Below are 25,462 nucleotides of genomic sequence, written 5' to 3'. Positions count from 1 at the left end.
ATACCCATTCATGATTGAGGATTGCGACAATATTTAGTTAACCCGTGAAATTATGGTTGAGATTATTAGCTTACTTTCATCCCCGGAGATATGTCTACAGCAACCAGCATCAAGACCATCAACTAGCGAGCGTAGGTCTTTTGGACACGGCAAAGATATTCTCTCGGACATTTTGGATGATTCGCTGTTTGATATTGAAGAAGTTACAAATCCGCCAAAACGGCGGAGATTGAGTCCCTCTTTGGATATTTCATCGATATCGCCCCAGCCCCGTCCAAATGCGAGAGCTGTGCTGTCCTCCTTGCTTGCGGATGATTCCCCGCAGGTTGGGGAGAGCTATCAATTTGAGGGAAACCAATCCTGCCGGTTCAAGGACTGGGATGACGAGATCTCCGATCCTGACACACGGCTCTCATCTGGGGGTAGAGCTCGTGTTTCTTACCGTGGACGAGATCCAAAGGGTTCTACGGATGTGATTATCATCGATAATGATTCGGAGGACCTGGAAGGCAATGGGATATTACCAAACTGCTTTGACCCCGCTCCTCCTTCTGCTTCTCGGCTGGCGTACTCTGATCGTACCTCCAGTCTTTTAGTCAGGCTACATGATCGACGAGAGGACAGTGGGAAAGCGGTTATGAAGGTGAGATAACACTCTGCCCTGTTGGTTTATTTGAGGAGCTGACATCTTAAAAAAAAAAAAGTCTAAAGCTAGCATATCTTTGTCCGATGAGGATTCAGGCCTTCCAAGAGTGGCTCGAACTAGAGTAAAACGACCCGCGGACAGTTCTGCTTCCGACAAGACAGCTAAAGCTCTTGTAAGAGAAGCGGCTAAATTCCGGCGTGAAAAAGAAAAGGCAGAAGAAAAAGAGCGTAAGCGTAATTTAAAAGAAGAAAAGGAGAAAGCAAAGAAGTTCGCCGCGGACATTGCACAAGCGAACAAATTAAAAATCAATAAGAAGGAGAGCACTCCGGAGATGTTAGTTGATATGTCTCAATCTTTTGAGGATTCTAGCGTGGGAACCCAAGTTGGTGAATATATGCGCCATCTTGGGGTGCAGATAAGATTTGTTTCCACGAAAATACCGAATATCGTATCCTGGCGACGCAAGATCACTGCTTTTTACAACGATGAAGTAGGCCATTGGGAGCCATGTCCATTGAAAATCCGGAGAGAAGAGCATGTTTTGTGCTTTTTGAGTGCGCAGGAATTTGTGAACCTGGTGGTCGCTCCTGAGGTAGATCAGAGCGTCGAGTCCCACTTGCGGAAACTTTTGCGAGATTATCCTGGCTGCAAACCAATCTACCTCATTGAGGGGCTGACTGCATGGATGCGGAAAAATCAAAATGTTCGAAACAGAGCATATCAGGCTGCCGTTCGGCGACAGATGGTTGAGCTCGGCAACTCCGCCACTGAATCCGGTCCTTCAAATAGAAGGTCAAAAAGGGCCGCGCCACCGGAACCCCCCATTGACGACGATGCTATTGAAGACGCGTTGCTTCAACTTCAAGTTCAGCATAACTGCCTAATCTATCACACTGCTGCTGCTGCGGAGTCTGCCGAGTGGATCAAGAATTTCACGGAACACATATCTACAATTCCATACCGACGAGAGCGACTCAACGTGCAAGACGCTGTGTTTTGCATGGATTCTGGACAGGTGAAATCCGGTGTGGATGTGGATGATACATACATCAGGATGTTGGAGGAGATCCAACGAGTAACAGCACCGGTAGCGTATGGCGTCGCGGTGGAATATAGCAGTGTGAGAGACCTAGTAAATGGAATGAGGGAGCACGGACCGTTGAGGCTCCAAGATGCACAGGTATAGCCGGTTCCCCGCTTTCCATGCTTATGGTGCTAACAACCCTGTTTCATGCAGAAATGCGCAAATAAATCCGGGGCGTTGACCGAAGCGCGAATTGGCCCCGCAGTGAGCAAGCGCCTCCATAAAATATTCACAAGTTTGGATCCCGCTTCCACCGATATCTAATTACATCCATCAATCCTTGCCCCATCACAGCCGGTTTAGTATTTTGGCTGCCGAGATGGATTTATTTATTTATTTATTTTTGAGCATCTTGAGGCTTTGCGTACATTGGGTAAACAGCGTCCGGTTGAGTGGTTAGTTAGCAGTGCTTGCATATAGCTTTACGGGATTTCCTAGCCTAAACAAATACAGTATGCCCAGGACTTGGAAAGATTGACGTCTAATACGATGGATCGGGAGCCCGACTGGTGTTTCAAAGTTCTAGAAGAGATATTGGTGTGCGACGCGAACATCGCATTGTCCGTGAGGAACGTTCAAGAATGATACGCTCTCCCGCCTCGTGTCGCTGTCGTATCTATAAGTTTTGATCCATGTAAGAAGGCATTCAACGCATGACATTCCCAAATCATTTATCTCCAAGCTTCAAGTTTGTCAAGTGCTAGTGAAAGTTTGCTCTTCATTTAAAATTTCAAGGTAGGAAAAAAGAAGGAAAATGGAAATGGAAGAAAGAAAAAAATATATAAAAGGCAAAAAAGAAAGTAAGGTCTCGCTGGGATTCGAACCCAGGCAACCGGAAGTTTGGTGTTGGAAGTCAAAATCCGGTGTCATAACCCCTAGACCACGAAACCGTTCACAATGGTGGTGGTTGCTCATAAAAACTACTTAAATGACTGGCTGCCAATTTCTAAAACGGCTCGCTCCATCTTCCTTTTTTTTTTTTTTTTTTTTTCGCAGTGGGTAGGCATCTATCTCTAGTCATATTAATTGTATATGGATGAATACTAGCCTTTAGCATCTGGAGCCCTTCTCTGTACAACTTGAATCACTGCAAGGACAACCCGGTGCAAATCTGGCGCGGCAGGCTGTTTTGATTCCCAGGGTTACCAACAGCTTTCTAAGATATTACTTCAAGTTGCCTAAGGGCGCGATTCTCGCTTGCAAGCAAGATATTGGTCTACATTTGAGACTAGAAAGCCCCTCTGTATATGTCGCCGCGAATCTCAGTTGGGCTTATAGTTGTCCGAGCCGACGTCGGAAGTGACACTCCAACGTTAAATTTCTCCAGCTTCGAGTAGAGCTATCGCGTCCTCATACGCCTTGATAATAGGATCGTATAGCCTCTTTGGATCCTGCGGGGTGCCAACAATAAGCCCTTTCTTCCCGTAAGGAAATAGTATATCCCGAACAGCATTGCAGAGTGGTTTGACGCATTCAAACCATGGAGGAAATTCAGACAAAATATCATCAAACCTGTCAACACTCATATCACTTCTCTTGATCCTCGCGATTTTCTTATAGGTTCCAGTGTACCACTCTTTTAGCATACTATCCTTGGGCGGTGTTTGCCCTTCATGTGATTCCAGCTGTAATTTTTTTAACTTCATCCAGCCACAACAGGCGCACTGCCAGATCAGCACATAGAAGAAAGATTAAGATCATGACAATAGGTGTGGTCAACATTGAGGAGCACCTCAATTGCCATGAACTCCATCATGCCTGTCTGGTGTCGTGCACTGCTCCATCCGCTACCAACCTCTTTGGCAAGATCAAGATCAATAAGCACGCCTGACATGCTGCCAACTTTGGTAGGGTCAGTAATGATGATGTTGTTCTCCAAGATATCCCTATGTAGAATGTTCTCATCAAGGTACAAAGACTGATGTGCCTTTATTGCATCTCAAAGTGCCATGAGCAGCTCCAAGAGCAATTCATAATCATACACAGGCCATCCAGCAGGTGAGATCACCAGGCAGCAGAGGATGTGGTTGTCATACACTTTGTCATCCTTGTCAAAGAGGCTAGGTGTATAGACCAACTCAACAGTGAAAGTTAGCTCACTCTTGAGCTGTTTGTCTTTGGCTGCTGGCTGCTGGAACATGATCACTTGGCTGCATGTGGTCTGGTGTTGGGTGATCTGCATTTTCTGGATGGCTTCCTGCTGACACTGAGTCCATGAAGTTCAGTAAGTGATTGGGATAGCTTACATCACAATTGTGATTGTGATTGCGCAAACAATGAGGCCACACTGGTGTTCCTGATTTGGAAGGTGTGAGGGTTGCTGAACATCAGGCCACAGTGTAGGTCTGCAATGCTGGTGATGGTGTGATGCCCAATGACCCTTGCAATCCCCTGGACACCTCTCTGGTTTGCAAGCTGGAGGAGGTCCACCTCTGGCCATCACTTGTCAGATGTCCATGAGAATTTCACCACACCCTCCACTTTATCACCATTCTTTGCAAGGAAACAGCTTGTCCTGTGATATACAATGGCATACTGGGAGCACAGTGGAACAGGGTCAAGTCACAGCAATGTTCTCTCTGCAGTTCCAGTGCCATCAACAGCTATTGTTCAGCTGCCATTCCCATCTGGGGTGGTGAAGGTGTCAAGACCCAGCTCCTCATCACTCATCATTGCATAATCTAGGACCATCTGAAAAAAACATGCTGCATTCTTATAAACATCAAACACTCCAGAGCTGTAGGGCCCAGAGTGATTGAACATCCAGGCCTCCATGTTGGTCCCACAGACCATGAATGCATGCACAAACTGGCAAGCTGGCTGGGTGATAAACACTTCCTGCACATAGTGTGCAAGCTGAAGCAGCATGCTCTTTGTCCAGATCTCATCTGATGACTTCTTCAGTTCGCCTATCACATGGACATCCTTCCAGTCATGTATCTTCCCCAAATCACCCTGAACTCGGGCCTTTAGCAAAAGATCAACCTGTCACTCTGCCTCTGAGCCAATGAGATCCTTCTTACTTGCTGTCGAGAAGTAGACACCGCGCGCGTTCGAGAGGAAGTTATCCTGGAACTGAAGCCACCAGTCAAGGACAGCATTCTGCACAGGGGGATCAGGGAATCTGGCCCATTCACTGTTGCTGCCAGGTTCTAGGACGCGTTGACGGATGGCATCTGCCCTCACGCTCCAATCCTTTCCTTCAAAGTATTTGGTGAAGAAGCCCTCCACATCTTGAAAGGTGCACCCACATATCTCTTCAAATATCCTCCCTTCCACCAGCTGACGCGTCTGCTCAGTTCCTTTCTGTGACGATGACGTGAATCTCACCGGAGTAGCATCGAACGAGGGGAGAACGCTCGCGGGGGGGGTTTCTCGAAAAGCAGTGGCGATGAGGTCGTAGACAGCTTTCCAGATGTCGGTGTCAGCGGCCTTTTGGATGACGAGCCGGACCAGCGGTCGATAGCAGTGGTAATCATGGTTGAAGCGGGATCATTGAAGGTGCTTGAACAAATCTGCCAGGTCGGAAGCCACGTTTTGATCCGCAATTCGTGAGCGAAGGTTGAAGGCTGCATCCCCTCCCTGAAGAGCATGAAGGAGTTTTGAGAGCGCACTTCGATAGAGTTGGTCAAGACTATCGATGGCAGTGTCAGATGAGTAGATTGTCTCTGCCTCTTGCAGCAAGCCGCATAAATTATCAAGTGAGCCGGCTAAAGGGTAGTCCTTGATGATGGATTTTTCATCTGGCGAAAGCTCCGCCATGCTGGTAATGTAAGGAGATTAGCTTTGACATGTTAGCATGAACTCTGTCACATAGAAGGGATGGTCGTTGCGACAGACAGGTACCAGGACCCGAAGTGGGATAGGATTATATAAGAGAAACATCGTCGTCGGCAACGGTTGCCTAGTTATCACGTGACCCCCAATTTATCATAAATAGTGAGCGATTTCCTGCGGAAGAAACATAGAAATTCCAACAATTTTCTAACGGATTTTCTTGATTCTTCTATTCTCAACATTAAGATATGCCTCCAATACACATAGAAACCCTGGTCCCTTCTAAAGCGCTTGAGATATGTCTCCGAACTGGGGGCTTCGGGAGCCAGCCAGACACCCGGTCGCCCACCTACAGAAGAATTATCCAGCTGGTCTTATTCAAGGATTATAATGTAAATCGTTAGAGCCGTAAACCATGGCCGAAGGCTGATGTCCAGGCTATGCAGTATGGCAAGGGACCTTGGAATGTAGGTTCTGGTAACAAGACGTAGTGCGAGAAATGAAAGAAAGAGTAAAACAGAGAGGTTCGGTTAAGCTCCCCAAGCTATCCCAATACGGTGGAATCATCATGTCACGTGAGCCCGTGACATTTCCATACCGGAAAAATGAGCTTTTCGGGCAACTGTCGGAAAACATTTATCCAACACAACCTGTTGAACCATGGGTTGCAAGCTTGAAACTGTAGATCAACCATATATTTACAATGCATGTATAAAGGGTCCAAAACATATAGAATTCAGAATGTATGATGCATCAATTAAGGGTTTTGAACCTGATTTAGAAGCTTTTCAATTACTAGAAACTAACTAAGTATTACACAATCATCTGCACAATCTGAATTATAATGAAGTTTTTTTTTTTTTTTAAATTTCAGAAGTCTCCTCATCAGTTAAAGTCTCTGATTTAAGAACAGAATATAAGACCAGTACAGAAGAATTATCAGAGCAAGCTTATTTGAGCTGTCTAATCATACTTTCAAGCAAATCAGCTTCACTGTCTCCAGTTGGAGACAGGCCCAACACAGATATATTTAGCTGTGACTGAATGAAGAAAGAAGATGTGATTGGAGTAGAGAAGAAGAGAGAAGAAGTAGATGCAGCAGAGAACAGAGCAGCAGTAAATCAGTTTATCTTGATTACTGATTTGCAGATGATTTCTTCTATCTTTTACTTTTTCTATTATTAAATATTAAAGTTAGTTTAATTTATTCTGATATTGCATCAAGTATACTAACTGCAGAAGATAAATAATTAAACTTTAAGTTCTGGTGAATATTGGTCAAGATTCTTTCAATATTCTATATATATAATTATATTAGCATAAGTTAAATATATGATCTCTAATCAGTTCAATCTATCTTGATAGAATAGAATGTATGCTCTACAAGCTCTTTTTATTTAGCTTGAATAAACACAAGCTTTTTCAATACTGTTAAAGTAGCAGCATTAACTTCAGCATTAAAGAGAGAAAGAGAAGAGAATTTGTCAGTTTGAACTAATAGAAATACTATTTTAGTAAGTAATTTACTGAGACCAGCAGTCTGTTCTGTCATACTAGCTTTTAATTTCTCTTGAAGTGTTGTGTTCTTAAGTCTGAGAAAATTATTATAATCAGACAGTAATATTACTACTTTCTTCTGCAGCTTTAAAAAAACAGAAGTACAGACTTTTTTATCTTCTGCATAATTAGTGCAGGTCTTTGTGATTTCTTGCTTGCAAGAACAAGACTTTTTAATATATACTATATACACAAATATTAAACAGTAACTATAGAGTATATTACTTATTATAGTAGACTCTTCTTTAATAGTTAAAAGCTTTTGCTCTAGCTTCTTCTTTATAAATATTAGAGAGTACTCATTCTGAGCTGCTGCTAATTTACATGTTTGTGAAGTTATTTTTTACTATTTCTATATATATTATTCTTCAGTTTGCTGCAGTTCCTTATTTTATTCTGAAATTCACCACTTATCTTGATATTAAAATAGAAGAAGAGAGATAATGAGAAATATAATAAGCTTAAGAGAAGAAAAGAAAGAAAAGAAGAGAAGAAAAGAGAGATTTTATGTAAAAAGAGATTATTATATCTAGTATGTCTGCTTGATTATTTTGAATTTCCTAATCAGAACATATCTATTTATATATTACTAAGTGCTAACTTATTTTGCTTAGAGCTTCTATAGCTAATTACAATGAACAATAAAGAGATATATATTAAATATAGTAAAATTTGGCTCTTGCAAGCATTAATATAACAGAGTATTACATTAAAGTCTAGATATTAAACTTTGAAATCTATTTTGAAGCACAAACTAACAGCTAATTTTAATCTAAGAAAATATCTTTTCATGTATTCAACTAGAATCTGTGTCTCTTTTGAAGCATGTGATCAGTTGTGGCTAGCAAAGATCTTTTTAAATAAATAGACTGATTTATTGCAGTCTTAAAATAATTTTCTGTAATATTCTGCAAAGAATTCTGATTCTTCTTATCTGAATTATCATTCTCTGACTTCTGTAGAGCTTGCACTGTCTGAGCTGAATATAAATCAGATTCTCTAAGTGATATACTAGATATCAACTGAACTGCATTCAGAATTTCTGGTAAAGTCTTAATATAAACAGTCTTTAACTTTCTTGATTAAATCTTCTGTCAGATAAAGTCATCTAAATTAATATCTCTCAGTTCTGGTTTCTGTATCAAGCAGTTCCAGAGCTTGAGTACAGAATTCCAAATGTAGATTAATGAAATAGATATATTCTGTTTTGAACTGTTATCATCAAGATATAACTTTATATATGCTACTAAATTTGCATACATCTCTATTGCTATAACTGTTAGAGCAGAAATCATAGTAATTAAGATTTACTATTAACTTATGTTCAAAATATCATTTCTCTTGTGAAGCTGACTTCTCAAAATCAATACACAGCTTGATTTAGTAAAAGACTTTACAGAATTAGTCTTACTTGAATAATCAGACAAAATAGCTGATCAGCTTTTGTTAATTAGTTATTTCATGAAGTCTGAAATCAGAATTCTCAGTCAAGCTGAGTTCAATATATTTTCTGACATGATTCTGCAAATGAGATCAGTTTATATCATAACTAGAAGTTTAGAGATGTTGTTTTAATCTTCAAGCTACTTAAGATCTTATATTTTCAATCTTTACAGAGATCTGACATCTGTCTGAAAAGTTCATAAAAATATGAGTTGTTTTCAGCTTTCCAGTTCTCAAGATTCAGCATCTTCTGAATGATATTAGGAATTGAGTCAGTATTTAATGTTAATATATAGACTCATTGCACCTGATTTTGTATCTTATGCTCCATCACTCAAACTCACTTTTTAATTTCTGTATGATCAGAGAATGCTTCAGTTCAGGTACTTGTATTCAAACTAAATAATACTTCTTGAGCCTTTAGTATATTATGCAATTAAGCTCATGGAAAGATGCAAGTTATTCTTTTTGACACTGGTATACTCTGTGTCTCTAATATTTTGACTATTGAATTGCTGTTGAGAATGAATAAGAGTGAATACTTGAATTTTGAAGAGGTTCACTATCTATTATATAGTTGACTTGAAGCATATTTAACTGCTCAAGTTACTATTCAGATCTGTATTCATATTTCTCTACATTCTAAAATTTAACACTACTAAGTGATTGATTTCTTTGAAATAGATCAATCATTCAGAAGAATGCAGATCATTGCTGATCTTGTATCTCTTAAAGTTAGTTACAGATCTAGATAATCAGAATATTACAGTTAGTCTGCAGCACAGTTAGCATATTTTGTGGCTGCTCTAACATTTAACTTTGCTATAATACATTCAATTCCCCAATCAAACAGCAATTTTCTTTCTAATTTCTATATACTTTGTTCCAAAGAAATTTCACAGTAACTCTCACTGTTCCTGCAACTTGAAACTCAATTACTGTAAAAACTAATGTATAAATCTCAAGCAAACATGTGAGGTCTGAGGTACTTGAGGCACATAGAGAACTACATCAGCAAATCCCCATCAGGCCTGCCACACCCCACAAATTTTAGTATAATTTTTCACACTATAGATAGTCTTAGCACTCTTGACATCACATAATTGCTCTGGTTTTACTCCAGGCCACATTTTTGATTTTCTTGTTGCTCTAGATTAGCTCTGGTTGAGTTCTTCCACCAGTGATGGCTCCAGGCCTGCTGGACTTCACCAAATCATTCTTTAGTTATCTCTTTTACTCACCAAGCCAACATGCCACTCCTGCCAGTACTTTGTACTCTTAGCTATCTGGAAGTTCTAACTCTACACATTAAAATAAATTATTTCAAGACTAGTAGTATTCTCATTTTTTGTAAAAACTCACAAAGCTACATTTAGATATAAGTAAAAAACTAAAGTACATCATGAATTCTCAGAAACTCTCAATCTCTTGATGCTATACAGAGACTGTATGCAAAGCAGAGTTTTACACTTCTGACTATTAGTATCTGATTTCTTAATTTTCTTGTCACTATTTTCTGTTCCATCTTCTGGTGTCTCATTTTTCTTGTTGTTGTTGTCTGTTTTATCTGAAGATGGCAAGCTGTCAAGATCTGTCAAGAGTGAATCATTAAGATTCATATGTTCAAGCTTAATGGTGAATAGTGTACTGGATGTTAGAACTCTGACCAGAGAGACAGAGTCTTGTAAAGATTCATGTAAACTGTCTGATGTCTTTAAATCATCTTCTGTAATTTCTGTAAGAGTCTTATTTTCTGATGAATCTGCATGTTATAGAGACTGCTCTGGATCTGGCTTGACAGGTATCTCATTACTAGATTTTACTGATAATTGCATCACAAGAAGAGTTGTGAGAATTGTACATGTGGATCAGTATGACAATGAATCTATAGAAGAAATTGTACATAGAAAAGAGTACACAAGATAAAAGATCTGATATTGGCAGCTATATATAACTTCTAGACAAGATTGCCACTGGCTCTCAACAAGAGATTTACACAGTAGCAGTCTTTTATACCATACTGGAAAAATGAGCTTTTCAGGCAACTGTCAGAAAATGTTTATCCAATGTGACTCATTGAACCACAGGTCACAAGCTTGAAACCATAGATCAACCATATATTTACAATGCACATATAAAGAGTCTGAAATGCATAGAATTCAGAACATATGATGCACCAATTGAGGGTTTTGAACCCAATTCAGAAGCTTTTCAATTACTAGAAACTAACTAAGTATTACACAACCACCTGCACAACCCAAATCATAATGAAGTTTTTTTTTTTTTTAAATTTCAGGAGCCTTCTCACCAGTTGGAGTCTCTGGTTCAGGGACAGGGCATAAGACCAGCACAGAAGAATCATCAGAGCAAGCTTATTCAGGCTGTCTGATCATACTTTCAAGCAAATCAGCTTCACTGCCTCTAGTTAGAGACAGGCCCAATACAGATATATTCAGCTGCAACTGAACAAAGAGAGAAGGCATGATCAGAGTGGGGAAGAGAGGGGGAGAAGCAGATACAGCAGAGGACAGGGCAGCAGCAAATCAGTCTATCTTGATTACTGATTTACAGACAGTTTCTTCTGTCTTTCACTTTTTCTGTTATCAAATATCAAAGTCAGTTCAATTTATTCCAACATTGCATCAAGTATACTGATTACAGAAGATAAACAATTAGACTTTAAGTTCTGGCAGATGTCAGTCAAGGTTCTTTCAATATTCTATATATATAACTATATTAGTATGAGTTGAATGTATGATCTTCAATCAGTTCAACCTATCTTGACAGAGCAGAATGTATGCTCTGCAAGCTCTTTTTGTTCAGCTTGAATGGACACAAGCTTTTCCAACACTACTAAAGTGACAGCATCAACTTCAGCATTGAAGGAGGAGAGAGGGGGGAATTTGTCAGTTTGAACCAACAGAGATGCCATTTTAGTAAGCAATTTACTGAGACCAGCAGCCTGTTCCACCATACTGGCTTTCAATTTCTCTCAGAGTGTCACATTCTTAAGTCTGAGGAAATTATCATGATTAGATAGCAATGCTGCCACTTTCTTCTGCAGCTCTGAAGAGACAGAAGTACAGGCTTTTTTATCTTCTGCACAATTGATGCAGGCCTTTACAGTTTCTTGCTTGCAGAAACAAGACTTTTTAATGTACACTATATACACAAACATCAAACAGCAGCTACAGAGTGTATCACTCATTATAGCAGGCTCTTCTTTGACAGTCAAGAGCTTTTATTCTGGCTTCTTCTTTGTGAATATTAGAGAGTGCTCATTCTGAGCTGCTGCCAATTTATATATTTACAGAGCCATTTTTTGCTATTTTTACATATATTATTCTTCAGTTTGCTGCAGTTCCTTATTTCATTCTGAAATCCACCACTTACCTCAATATTGGAATAGAGAGAGAGAGGCAACAAGAAATATAATGAGCTCAAGAGAAGGAAAGAAAGAAAAGAAAAGAAGAAGAGAGAGATTTTGTGTAGAAAGAGATTATTATATCTAGCATGTCCACTTAATTGTTTTGGATTTTCTAATCAGAACATGTCTATTTATACATTATTAAGTGCTAACTCATTTTGCTTAGAGCTCCTATGGCTGATTACAGTAAACAATAAAGAGATATATATTGAATATAGTGAAATTCAGCTCTTGCAAGCATTGATATAACAGAGTATTGCATTGAAGTCTAGATATTAAACCCCAAAATCTATTTTGAAGCACAAACTAACAGCCAATTTTAACTCAAGAAGGCATCTTTTCATGTATTCAACTAGAATCTGTATCTCTTTCAGGGCATGCAACCAGTTGCAGCTGGCACAGATCTCTTTGAATAGGCAGGTCAATTTGTTACAGTCTCAAAATAATTCTTCATAATATCCTGCAAAGGATTCTAATTCTTCTTGTCTAAATCATCATTCTCTGGCTCCCACAGAGCTTGCACTGCCTGAGCTGGACATGAATCAGATTCTCTGGACAGCATACTAGATATCAACTGGACTACATTCAGAATTCCTGGCAAAGTCTTAACATGAACAGTCTTTGACTTTCTTGGTCAGACCTTCCATCAGGCAAAGTTATTCAAATTAATATCTCTCAGTCCTGGTTTCTGTATCAAGCAGTCCCAGAGCTTGAGTACAGAATTCCAGGTGTAGATCAACAGAATGAATGCATTCCATTTCAGACTGTTGTCATCAAGATACAGCTTCACATATGCTGCTAAATTTGCATACATCTCTATTGCCATAACTGTCAGAGCAGAAATCATGGTAATTAAGATTTACCATTAACTTACATTCAAAATACCATTTCTTTTGTGAAGCTGACTTCTCAAAATCAATACACAGCTTGATCCAGTAAAAGACTTCACAGAATTGGTCCCACTTGAATAATCAGGCAAAATAGCTGATCAGCTTTTGTCAATCAGTTATTTTATGGAGTCTAAAATCAGGATTCTCAGTCAAGCTGAGTTTAATACATTCCCTGACATGATCCTGCAAATGAGATCAGTTTATACTATAACTAGAAGTTTAGGAACATTGTTTCAATCTTCAAGCTACTCAAGATCTTATATTTCCAATCTTTACAGAGGTTCAACATGCATCTGGAAAGTTCACAAAAATATGAGTTATTTCTGGCTTTCCAGTTCTCAAGACTCAGCATCTTCTGGATGGTATCAGGAATCAGGTCAGTATTTAATGTCAATATATAGACCTATCACACCTAATTTCATATCTCATGCTCCACTACTTAAACCCACTTTTCAATCTCTGTATGATCAGAGAACACTTCAGTTCAGGTACTTATATTCAAACTGAATAATGTCTCTTGAGCCTTTAACATGTTGTGCAATTGGGTCTATAAGAAGGTGCAAGCTGTCCTTTTTGGCACTGGCATACTCTATGTCTCCAATATTTTGGCTATCAGATTGCCATTGAGAATGAACAAGAGTGAATGCTTGAATTTCAGAGGAGTTCACTATCTATTATATAATTGACTTGAAGCACATTCAACTGCTCAAGTTGCTATTCAGATCTGTATCCATATTCTCCTATATTCTAAAATTCAACACCACTAAGTGATTGATTTCTTTGAAATAGGCCAATCATTCAGAAGAATGCAGATCATTACTGATCTTGCATTCCTTAGAGCTAATTACAGGTCTAGATAATCAGAATATTATAGTTGGTCTGCAGCACAGTTGGCATATTTTACAGCTGCTCTAATATTCAACTTTGCTATAATACATTCAATCCCTCAATCAAACAGCAATTTTCTTTCTAATTTCTACATACTTTGTCTCAAAGAAATTCCACAGCAACCCTCACTGTTCCTGCAACTTGAAACTCAACCACTGCAGAAACCAGCATATAAATCTCAAGCAAACATGCAAGATCCAAGATACTTGAGACATATAGAGAACTATATATTTTAGAGAAGGCAACTTCATTTGCCATTTCCAGTCTCACAGTTTCAAAGATGCAGACAGCCTGCCCATTTGTTGTGAGAATCACAAGATTGCAATCACATTTTACCTTCAGTGAAACCCAACATTCAGCCAAATAATTAAACTGAGAAGTCAGGGTTAAGTGTAAGATCTTGAATCCTCTGTCAGCCTGCATCATTCTAATTACTGTATATAGAATGCAGCAAGTCTTTCAGATGCTTCTGATGCTCCATCCAACACTCTATTCAACACTCATTCTGAACCAGAAGATATCAGAGTGCAGGAGATTATACAAGAAGCAGTGGCAGCTCTACCCATGGAATCAGTTAATAATAATGAATTACAATAGTATGAAGAGCCCAAATCCAAACTCTGATTACAGACTATATTACATTCAGTGCATCCAGTTGGCAATGGAGATTCCAATTTTCATTCACAACTAGAGAATTTATTAGGTGACCAGCCAGCTGAGACCTACATCTTAACTATAATGAATGACCCATCAGAGGTCCTAGTTCATGCACATGCAGAGCCTGATGAAATGCTGGACCACTTCACACTCACTTTAGAATTATGGTGCAAAAAATCAGGAATATCTCATCAACACTACAAGACACTGCAGAAAGTCTTACAGATTCCCAAAGATATTAGTGTACTGAGATCTCTACCATTAGGGCTGAGCACATTAAAGAAGAAATGCAGAGCTCAATTCTTTATACTTTTCATTCAACAGGCATTCATACCAGCTGTTCCATTGAAAATGCCAACTCTTTCACCTGCCAAGAAGCAACTAATACAGACATTTCTTACATCTAATTTATTCTTTCAGGATCCTGTGGCTCTTTTGTCATTACTGGCAAGGTCTCCTGTATTTCACAAGAAGATACATATTGGTATGGCCAACCTAGTTGACAACCCAACCAAATTGTGGCAATCATGAAGCTGGAGGAGCTTTATTAGATGTTCATCAAATGACTTTGTATGGTATCCTGACAGGACACCAGTCTTTCCTTCCAATTTTGTTCATTTCAGGTGCAACAATGCTGCATGTAAGTGCACTTGGAATGAACAAGAAATCCATATCAGAAGAATTCAATTTGTGAATCAGAACCAGAGACTGGCCTGCACAAAATCCAGTGAAATTATTCTTATTGTCCAGTACACTATTACTGCCAACAGCTTTAATAAAAGAATTCATTTACTGAGACCTTCACTTTGCCTGAACAAGCTGCTCTTACTGAAAGACCAGGAAACTCACATTATACATGAAGACAACATTCTAGTCCAACTGGATGTCTATCTTGACTACATTTTTGACAGATCAGGTAGCTACAAACTCTCAGAAACAAATAGGTTCTTTGTACAGTAAGTAATGAATACAATTTGCTACATATTATCTGTACAAGAGCTCTAACTTAGCACTCCACTCCAGAGTGAACTAGAAATTGTGGCATACAGGAGAGATATGCTAATCAAGATGCTCTGTCCAGACAATACTATCAAGAGAACTATATCCATTCCCTTCCTGCTGTTCATTGACAGATTCAGTCTATATCAGAACATGTACCAAAATATAACTGGCTTCTATATAATTTCTGCAGGACTTAATGATTTCAAAAGAAGACAACAAAATAATATATATATAATTGCTCTCAGGTCTCATGCTACAAATTTTTTCAATGTTGTGGAGGCATTGACTTCCAGTTTACAAGCAGTTGAAAGAGGATTTGACATTGTGATAACTGGTGAAGGAACTGTCAGAGTCATTGCTTCTTGTATTGCTTATCTTGATGACATACTACAGCAAAATGACAATGCTGGAATCAAACACTCTACTGCAATAGTCTTCTGTCAGAGCTGTACTGTCTCCAATGTGGAGAGGTTCAATATGAATTTCAACTTGATGAAACACAGCCAATATCATTACCAGCTACTCAATTTGTGGGCCAAAATTGAGGTGAAGTGGACTGTTCATGAGTGAGAAGCATTGTGGAAGACCTATAAATTAATCAAGAAAAGTCTCCCAGTTTTAAAGATCTGCCCAGTACTGAATCTGGTGACATTTTTCCTCTCTGACCCCTGTCATAGTGAATTTTTGGGCCTGTTCAAAATTGCGCATACATTATTGATATCACATATATTGATATCTGAGGGGCAGAAGGAATACTGCCAAATTTTACAAAGATTTCTATTTTGAAGATACTGGGCCCAACTGCAGTCCCCAATTATCCATCTGGAGTTTTATCAAATTCAGAAACACACTCAAGCTTCAATTGTGATCTCAATTATACTCTACTTTGCTCTAAAGTCTGACTGGATTCAGACTGTTGTTCAGCAGACTCTTTATAACTTCTTTGGTGAACAGTCAATTGATTTCAACATTCCATGTTTGTTGCTTGCTAAAATCTTTGGTGCTATTGCAAGAAGCAATTCATTATTAACTTCTTAGACATCTGTTGGGTACAATGAACTTAAAAGTGTGGTTGCCAACACTCAAACTATGCTTCAGAAAGTGATAGATGCTACTGTCATGGCTGCCAAGGCACCACAGTCAGCTAGCCAGACAGTATGGATGCTGAGATTACAGCAGAATTCATCAGTGTTCAATCAGATTATAACACCCCAACAGAGAACATTTCAATCAATACTGTCAGTATTGCTCTGAAAGCAGATAAGATGTTACATGCTTTGAAATACTGATCAAACATGCATATCAGGGTGCACTATGCTGACCAGGCAAAGAAGTATGCTGTGCCAAATAACTGTAATGTACTGATCAGAAAGGATAAACACTGTAAATATAAAGCATTTGTGCAGCAAACCAACAAGCATGATGTTGAAAAGATTTTACTGATTCATGAGAGCTTCAAACACACTATATTCTTGGTTCTTGATGGGGCTCTTATGGAATTGGAACCCTATATCAGCAGCCAGATGAAGCAACTTCATCACAAATGTCCAATTCTCATGCAAGATCTCATGCAATTGGAACACAATGAGCAACAAGATGATGATGAGAATGCCAATAAAGCCAATGATTCATATGCTACCACCCTCTTCCATACCTTAATCAATGCTTACTGCCAACTACCAGCTAGTCACAAAGTCATGGAATTGCTTGGTTTACAAAGTGTGTGGCTTTCCAAACTACTAATTACATATTCCTTTTTGCAAAAGCTCTGACTTTCATACAGCAGTGATTGGGCATATCAACATATGCTTGGCAGAGATTCAACCCCAGTCTAATTATTTCAAAAGCTGACCTTTATATTCAATGAAGATGCACATCACACTACATTGAAACTTGATGATCTGGTTGAGTATACTCATGCATCAGGCATCAAGATCAGGCAAATAAGGTGCATATTCACCCACAACCAGGGCAGCTGCTGGAGAGTTTTTTTTGCCATGTTCTCTGCTCATGAAATTCAGCACAAGAGGGTACTGGATTTGTCAATTTTGCAGATGAATCAGGATGAGATTCATATAATCAGCCTACCTGCAATCCACAAACCAAGTCTTTACATAATACCTGTCAGCAAAGATTCCAAAAGACTCAAACTGGATTCTGCTCTGCCAACTATCTTTCTCAACTGCACTTGAAGCATTTCCTTTTTATAGGTGGATCAGGTGGTTTGATGTATGTAGTATTGCACATTAGTTGAAATCTCTCCAGTGTCTGCTGGGGTAACTATACTATAATGGTTTCTATACTATAATGGTTTCTATACTATAATGGTTTCTATACTATAATGGTTTCTATACTATAATGGTTTCTATACTATAATGGTTTCTATACTATAATGGTTTCTATACTATAATGGTTTCTATACTATAATGGTTTCTATACTATAATGGTTTCTATACTATAAACATTTATAAACCTGAAAAGGTATCCTGAATGTTCCTAGATATATTCATTGATCAGGGGTTTGAACATTTCCTGATTTCTATATTGAGGATCAGAAGCTATGTTTCTGAATTTGGAATGTATATATTTTTAAACTTCCAAACAACTGTGGATTCAGATAAATGTATATTCTGATGTAAACATATCAGGACTAGTGGATCTACAGTTTACAAATCCTCCCCATTTCTGCTATGATATGTGCTTGCAAGCACATGACTTAGTGTCTTGTGAAGACACATATACTTTTAACAGCTCACAAGCTAAGATTCTAGACTCTTACAGATGTTGTTTGTCTGTATAAGAGATTTACAAACAAATTCTTACAGATTTCTCTCTCTTGTAAGTCTTGATCTCTCAAGACAGCTGTCTCATTAAAAATCTTCATGAGTAGAAAAACAAAATCTCTTGAGAAAAATAAAAATTTTCTTATAAGAAAAAGAGTACAGCCTCACTAAAGATGTAATATCAACACAACTCTAATAACACAACATAATATAATAATACAACAGAGCTCAATAACACAATAATATGTAGAGAGTCTCTATTGTTCTCACTAGCTCCATGTCACTATTAGATAATGAATACTAGCTTAAGAAAGAGCTTTCTCTTACTTTCTCTTTCTCTTCTTTTCTTTTCTTTCTTCTCTAGCTTATATTATTATTATTCAGATAAGTGAACTCTTCAAGCACTGCTTTATATAGAAGACAGGCTTACAGAAAGTTTCTAATAATTAAAAGAATTAAAAATAGCTTTATTCAGATATTCTGTATGCTTGATCTTGCAGTCACAAGTTAATGAGTTCACTCTTAATTGCATCTTTACTTTACATGGTCATGAAATTTTATCTTCACATGAAGTTTAGTTTGCAGAAAGACTAATACTTGCTAGAAGTTTCTGTAAATTTATAGTCTTCTCTTTCTCTCTCTCACAAGTTATTACTACTCTTCTTTCTCAGAAGAATCTTCACTCTCTTCTTTACAGAAGAAGTTGAGCCTTCAGTAAGTAGTCTTAAGAATTTGAAAAGTATTTACAACTGATAGTTCTAGAGTATTATTACTTCTCTCTCTCTTTCTTTTTCATCAGTTATTGTTGCTTCTTCTCTGTCAGCTCAAGCTGTAAGTACTTCTTATAAGCTGATATTTAATTTACATGCTGATGAAGTTAGAGTTCTGCTGCTCTGTCTCCCCTCTCTACAGTTGTTGCACCAGCTCCAGCCAGAAATGTGAGTATTCTCTATTATATTTCAGTTTACAGCTAACCCTCTCTAGATTATTGTTGCCATTCCCCCTGCTCCAGCAGGATTTGTGGATGCTATAGTTCTACAGAGTGTCTGAAATTATCCAGTATTCTCTCCACAAGACTGACAATAATGATTCCAGATCATCTTCACTCAAATACTGTCAGTTATTACTTTTACTGATGCTTTACAGACCAATTCAGTAATTCTTTCAGGTCTTTCATCTTATACTAAGACACAAGCTTTGTCTATCTATAAAAGAGCATGATATTGTAAGTCTATTCAAAGATCTGTACTTATTACTGGTTTAAATAATTTAAATCAGTTAACTGTTCATGTTCAGCTCTATAAGAGTATTCTTGTGACTCAAGCTGGAGTTCAGCTATCACCAGAACAGAAGTACTTTACCTGCAAGAGAGTTCAGCAAGACTATAGTAATATAGTCTTCACAGAGTGTATCTCTACAAACTTGAGTCAAAAATGTAATAACTGTCTATATTATAAGCATCTTGCTTGCTCCTTTCAGCAGTAAGATTATAGATAGTTATTACAGATCTTTATAGAAGAAAGCTGGAGGCTCTTATATAGTTCTTAGCTTAGTTTTTTCTTCTTTTAAGATTAATTTAATTTGATTCAGTTCAGCTTGACTATATCTTTTCTCTTTCTAACTTATTTTCTAGCTCTACTATCTTCATTCATCTCTTTCACAAACCAGACTTGTCCAGGTTCCTACTATAAAATTATTGGAGTAGCTTTTTCAGTAAACAGACATTACTTGTAAAAATTTATATCTTGTTCTTCTTATTATTATAATCTTTCTAATGTACTTTATACTACAGCTTATGATTTTCTCTCTTTAAGTTAATTATCTCACAAATCTAATACTTCTTTTCATTCTTGCCTGTCTCACAAACTTCATAATAAGATGAGCTATCAATTTCTTTGTAGGTCTTGTGCTTGCAGAGCAAGAATATATGAAAGATATCATAAGTTCACAGACCTGAAGACAGCTTCAGTTTGTAGACTCACAAGCCTATCTTCTTTATAATTCTACAAGGCCCATGTCTCAACAAATTCAATTTTTTATTAGGCCACACAGTCTTGATATTGCAAAGATCAAGCCACATCTTGTCTTTCATCTGAAAAGTCTTTACAGTGTGCTTCTGATTATAGTACTTCTTCTGGTAGACTTGTGTCTTCACAAGTAATTTCTTAATCTTCTTACAGAGCAATCTCATTATCTTCACCTGATTCTTTAAATTCTTGCATATATAGTCATACTTATCAGAATCCAATAGATCTGTTTGCAGATTCAACTCATATATCAGCTGAAAAGATAATTTCTGTATGGAGGCCTGCTATAAGTTATTGTACACAAACTCTGTCATTAGTAATTACATCATCCAGTCATCTTGATTATAACTGACATAGCTTTGCAGGTACTGCTCTAGCATACTATTCAGTCTCTCAGTTTAACCATCAGTTTGCAGATAGAATATCATGCTTATTACTCTTGCAATCTTCAAGATATGAGTTAAATCACTCTAAAATTCACTTGCAAACAGAGATTCTCAATCTGTTACTATACTTACAGATAATCTGTATAATCTCACTATCTTGCAAACAAAGAGATGAGCTAATTTCTCTAATGTCAGCTTCTTTATTGTAGAAATAAAGTGAGTCATCTTTATAAGCTAGTTCACTACAACCAGAATACAGTCAAACTGCATCTTCTCAAAATTCAGACTTACAGAAAGATCTGTAATAACATCCATGCTAATAGATTTTTAAGAATAATTTGAAATTGGTAAGAATAATAGTTCTTCTTAAAGTTTCCTGCAAACTCTTCTTAAGCTCTGGCAGACTTTACAAACTTTACAGCACTTCTTTACCAGTTCTCTTATTCTTGACTAAAAGTATTTGCAAGCTATAAGCTCATATATTCTTGCTGTAGCAAAATGCTCTACAAGAGATAAATTATAATAATATCTAATCAGCTCTATTTGCAAGATCTCATTCTGAGAAATATACATGCAATCATCTTTATAGAGAATGCTCTTCTTCTCTTTCTACATTATAAATTTCTTCATGCCCATCTTAATGTCTTTACAGACCTCAGCTGCATAGTCATCACTTTGCAGTAGATTTAGTAATAATGTCAACAGATTGAAGCTGCTCTTCTCATAAGAATTTTTCTCATAAATCAGATCTTTAGTCTTCTGAACCTGTATTGTAATCTTCTTTACTTTGCACATGTCTTCTAAAATAATCTTTATAAGTAGTTTCTTAATTACAATCTGAAGCTTTATAAAAATAAGTTGCATATTCTCATCTTCTCTCTTCTCTTTCTGGTTGGAAGAAACTTGAGCTGTCAGTTCTAACTTTTCTATAATCTCTTGCTTCTTCACAAGCATCACTCTCAGTTGATTTGCAGTCTCACAACCCTTCATGTTATTTAGATCAGCCTTCTTGACATAATCAGATCTTTACAAGAGTCTATCTGCCAGGTTCTTGGTTTCTTTTACATGATCAATCATGAATCAAAAGACTGTCAGTCTTTGTATCCAGTAAATCTATCTTCACAAGAGATCTTGAGCAGTCTGAAAATAGCACAAGCTATCATAATCTGTAAGAACTTGAACTGGTGTTCACAAGCCTTCCAACCAGCAGCCTCAATATCTAAATAACTCCATAATTGTGAGCAGTTCTTGATTATGAATACTATAGTTCATCTTCACAGATTGCATCTTCTACAAATAAAACTCAACTGGAACCCAAATGCTATTCTTTGCCAGCTGTAATAAAATACCACACATTATAAAGCCAGATGCATCTGTTTCCAGTCTAGTCTTTCATTTTATATCAAAATGATAAACCATAACAGCTTCTGCAAACACTCTTTTTAGATTTATAAAGACTTCATAATCTTTTTCAATCATGAAAGTGTTGGTCTCTCTTCTTATCTCTCTTCATATATACCTGCTTAGCTTTGCTTCTCTTTTCTTTAGAAGAGCAGTCAGGCCACAGACTATCTTAGAGAATCTTGAGATGAAGCACCTGTAAAAGTTCACAAATTCTAAAAAGATCTGAATCTCTTTCTTACTGATTGGCTCTGGCCAGTCAAGAATAGTGTCTATACAGCTCTTCTCCATAAGAATACTCTCTGGTGTTATGATATACTCAAGATAGTCAATCTCACAAGCATTGAACTTGCACTTCACCAGCTTGCAATAAAGATCTGTATTCTTGAGTATCTTAAATATTAATTTCATATACTTCTCATGATCTTTCTTGCAAGCCAAGTACACAATCACATTATCAAGATAGACCATTGTGAACACATTCAGATATTCACTAAGTGCCTTCATGATATATAATTAGAAGACTGCTGGTGCATTCACAAGTTCAAAAAACACTATCAAGTACTTAAATAACTTCTGTAAAGTCTGAAATGCAGTCTTTCACTTATTCTCTTCATAAATTCTCAATCTATAATAGGCATTCTTAATATTTAACTGAGTGAATATTACAGCTTCTGCAAGCTTATACAATACATCTTTAATCAGTAGTAAAAAATATCTATTCTTGATCATTTTTAAATTCAGATCATAATAGTTCACACACATTCTTAGTTCACCATTCTTCTTGAACACAAACAGAATGAGTGCTCCTGCAGATAACTTGAAAGAGTAAATAAACTCATAAGTTAGTACACTGCTCAGATATTCATAAAAAGTTTCTTGTTCAGCTTGCAAAAGTCTGTACATTCTTTCAAATTCTGACTGCTTTTCTGACTCAAGATCTATAGTCAAATCATCTTTATAATGTAATGATAGCTCTCAAGTTCTCTTATTGCTAAACACTTCCACAAGTTCACAGTAGGCTTCTAGTATCTGGAGATCTAGATCTGCTATCACCACCTGTTCTAATTTGTAGAGAGTCATCATATAGATGAGCTTCTCTTCCTTCACTAGCTTCAAGAGATTAACTGGTTTAATCTTCACAAGCAGATCATAACATACAGTTTGGAACTCTAGTCTTAGTTCTCTGAAACATATCTTGAAATTATGTCACTGCAGCCAGCTTAAATCCACTAGCATCTCATCTTTTATGTTCATAATCATTACTTGTTCATGGAACAACTGCCAGTTTCTCTGAGAGTTGCAGACTTCAAAGAATATATTTGCAATCCCTTTCATAAGAGTGACATTCTCATAATTCATAGCAGTTTCAATCTCTATAGACATCTTGTGCACCTCTAGTGCTAGCTTTGTGGCCAATCACAAACTAATCACTAGAGATTGATAACCAGAGTTTATTAGTGCTGACCAGATGATACTCCTGTCAGTTAGACTTCACATATCTAGAATAATAGAGGGGAGAGCAAGAAGACTTTTCTTGAACAACTTTATTATATTAATTCTATCTACTTACAGCTCTCCAATTTCCTATTTACTACTCTTCTTCTTGAAACAGTCTTTCACAAGATGTCTCTTTTAGTCATACTTAAAGCACTTTTCTTCTTTTTTCAAAGCTTTATAATTCTTGATAAGATCTTTTCCCATCTTCTGAGCAGGTTTCTGGAGTTAACTTCTCTTATCTGTTTACAGTCTTGAGTTATTAGTCTTTATATCTCTGTAAGCACTTCCAACTGGATTGATAGACTTCACATGCAAGGCATTCTTTTCAAGAGCTGCTGTTACACTTAGTTAGAGTCAGATAGTCAGTGCTACTATCTTATTAATATTATCTGGTATTTCCAGCTGTTCATTCAGTTTAGCTTATATAGACTCATTCAAGTTCTCTATATATAGATTCTTCTTCATTTTTTCAAAGCTTTCAAATTCTTTATCAATTTCTGTTGCAAGCTCTAGAAATCATTAGCAATAGACTTGATCAGTTTCATTCAAACTCTTATAAAGATTGAAGATTGCTTGTCAAGAGTTTCACATACAGTTTGCTGGATCTTCTAGCCTCACATATAGAAATTTCTTGAGATCATTCCAGTTATTTTTTAATAAGTTATTTTTACAGTAAATCTTCCAGAGATCTTTTTCAATGTAATCAAGTTCTGTAAGAGCATATGTGAGAATTTTCTTATCATTTAATTTGCTCATATCACAAGTGGATTCAATACTGGAGGTGAACCACCAATATTTTGTATAGAAGCCAGTCTGATAGAGCTTCATGTGTTGTGATGATCTCAAGACTGATAGACACTTCACAGATATTGGATTAGAGATAGTTATATCAAGAGATTTACTTCACAAGTACTTTTAGATGGCCTGAAGAGTATTCAACTTTTCTTGTCATTTCATCATTCTCTTTAGTAGTTTGGTTTTCTCACAAAGTTGTTAGATTTTATCTCTTGATACTAAGGTAGACTCTCTCTCTGAAATCATAATACTAGTTTCAGTTTTATCTACAGTTAAGAGAGTTGAGATGGTTTCAAGATTTGTCATCTTCTCACAAACTTGAGTTTGTTCTTCAGGTAGATTTTCTGCTGGTATTCCAGATTCACAAGCTTCAGAAGATTAGCTTCTTCATGTTAATATTATTGTCAGGCATCATTAAAGAAGAGTGGTAAAATGTGAGGATCATACATGTGAATCAGCATGACAATAAATCTATAGAAGAAATTGTACATAGAAAAGAGTACATAAGATAAAAGATCTGATATTAGCAGCTATGTACAACTTCTAGACAAGATTGCCACTGGCTCTCAACAAGAAATTTATACAGTGGCAGTCTTTTATGTGTGCTTGCAAGCACATGACTTAGTGTCTCATAAGAACACATGTACTTCCAACAGCTCACAAGCTGAGGCTCTGGGCCCTTGCAGGTGTTGTTTGTCTGTGTAAGGGGTTCACAGGCAAATTCTTACAAGAGTCTTGCTGGTTATAATCAGCTTCTTTAATAAAACTAACTCAAGCATTCACCAGATCTTTTTCATAATGTTATCATCTAATTCTAAGTCTGTCATATCTTCATATTTTAAATGTGAACAAGTCTGTTCAAATATTTTATAGTAGAAGATATCTACTCATTTGCACACAATGTTCTTGACCTCATTCAGTAGATTTGCTATAGTATCATCCTGTCTCTTGTTATCTTTCTGAGCCTCAACATCTTCTGGAAGTTCATCTAGCCATACAGCTAGTTTGTCTTCAAGATCACTAAATGTGTTCAGTGCCATACTAATGATTTGAAGAATCATCTTGTTCACTTGATTAAATTCAACAAAACAATCAAACATATTCACACTATAAAGAATCCAGATCCATTACTTTTCTGTTTAATCAAGACAGTGAACTCTTTCCATAATCTATAAAGTGATGTTCACATTAATTACTGG

At 37.1% G+C, this 25,462-nt stretch overlaps 6 protein-coding genes and 1 non-coding gene across 7 annotated transcripts; 2 read left to right on the top strand and 5 right to left on the bottom strand.

Moving 5' to 3' along the window:
* Window positions 1-52: 52 nt before the first annotated feature.
* CIMG_12416 (crossover junction endonuclease EME1) lies at window positions 53-1,994 on the top strand (the record flags this gene model as incomplete). Its single annotated transcript, XM_012358767.1, has 3 exons — window positions 53-643; window positions 705-1,826; window positions 1,884-1,994. The coding sequence occupies 3 exons, from the start codon at window positions 53-55 to the stop codon at window positions 1,992-1,994; spliced, it is 1,824 nt and encodes a 607-aa protein (XP_012214190.1).
* A 539-nt stretch (window positions 1,995-2,533) lies between these two features.
* CIMG_15038 lies at window positions 2,534-2,620 on the bottom strand. The gene has a single exon. It is a non-coding gene; the product is annotated as a tRNA-Gln (tRNA).
* Window positions 2,621-3,043: 423 nt separating this feature from the next.
* On the bottom strand, window positions 3,044-5,492 carry CIMG_12961 (uncharacterized protein; the record flags this gene model as incomplete). Its single annotated transcript, XM_004445192.1, has 7 exons — window positions 3,044-3,394; window positions 3,463-3,616; window positions 3,713-3,936; window positions 4,017-4,162; window positions 4,382-4,639; window positions 4,754-5,162; window positions 5,265-5,492. 7 exons carry the CDS (start codon window positions 5,490-5,492, stop codon window positions 3,044-3,046), a joined length of 1,770 nt encoding a protein of 589 aa, XP_004445249.1.
* A 3,750-nt stretch (window positions 5,493-9,242) lies between these two features.
* CIMG_12960 (uncharacterized protein) lies at window positions 9,243-10,126 on the bottom strand (the record flags this gene model as incomplete). Its single annotated transcript, XM_001240106.2, has 5 exons — window positions 9,243-9,254; window positions 9,479-9,513; window positions 9,626-9,656; window positions 9,749-9,789; window positions 9,976-10,126. The coding sequence occupies 5 exons, from the start codon at window positions 10,124-10,126 to the stop codon at window positions 9,243-9,245; spliced, it is 270 nt and encodes an 89-aa protein (XP_001240107.2).
* A 4,324-nt stretch (window positions 10,127-14,450) lies between these two features.
* Window positions 14,451-16,157, top strand: CIMG_12959 (uncharacterized protein; the record flags this gene model as incomplete). Its single annotated transcript, XM_001240107.2, has 5 exons — window positions 14,451-14,853; window positions 14,921-15,009; window positions 15,069-15,325; window positions 15,380-15,937; window positions 16,049-16,157. The coding sequence occupies 5 exons, from the start codon at window positions 14,451-14,453 to the stop codon at window positions 16,155-16,157; spliced, it is 1,416 nt and encodes a 471-aa protein (XP_001240108.2).
* A 7,554-nt stretch (window positions 16,158-23,711) lies between these two features.
* Window positions 23,712-24,296, bottom strand: CIMG_12958 (uncharacterized protein; the record flags this gene model as incomplete). Its single annotated transcript, XM_004445189.1, has 2 exons — window positions 23,712-23,803; window positions 24,062-24,296. The coding sequence occupies 2 exons, from the start codon at window positions 24,294-24,296 to the stop codon at window positions 23,712-23,714; spliced, it is 327 nt and encodes a 108-aa protein (XP_004445246.1).
* Window positions 24,297-25,042: 746 nt separating this feature from the next.
* On the bottom strand, window positions 25,043-25,303 carry CIMG_12957 (uncharacterized protein; the record flags this gene model as incomplete). Its single annotated transcript, XM_004445188.1, has 2 exons — window positions 25,043-25,117; window positions 25,163-25,303. 2 exons carry the CDS (start codon window positions 25,301-25,303, stop codon window positions 25,043-25,045), a joined length of 216 nt encoding a protein of 71 aa, XP_004445245.1.
* Window positions 25,304-25,462: the final 159 nt, after the last annotated feature.

This window comes from Coccidioides immitis (genome assembly GCF_000149335.2).
Source record: "Coccidioides immitis RS genomic scaffold supercont3.2, whole genome shotgun sequence".
In the NCBI taxonomy this organism is placed as follows: domain Eukaryota; kingdom Fungi; phylum Ascomycota; class Eurotiomycetes; order Onygenales; family Onygenaceae; genus Coccidioides; species Coccidioides immitis.
The sequence above is the reverse complement of the archived record's forward strand: the minus strand, read 5'-3'. Positions and strand labels throughout refer to the sequence as shown.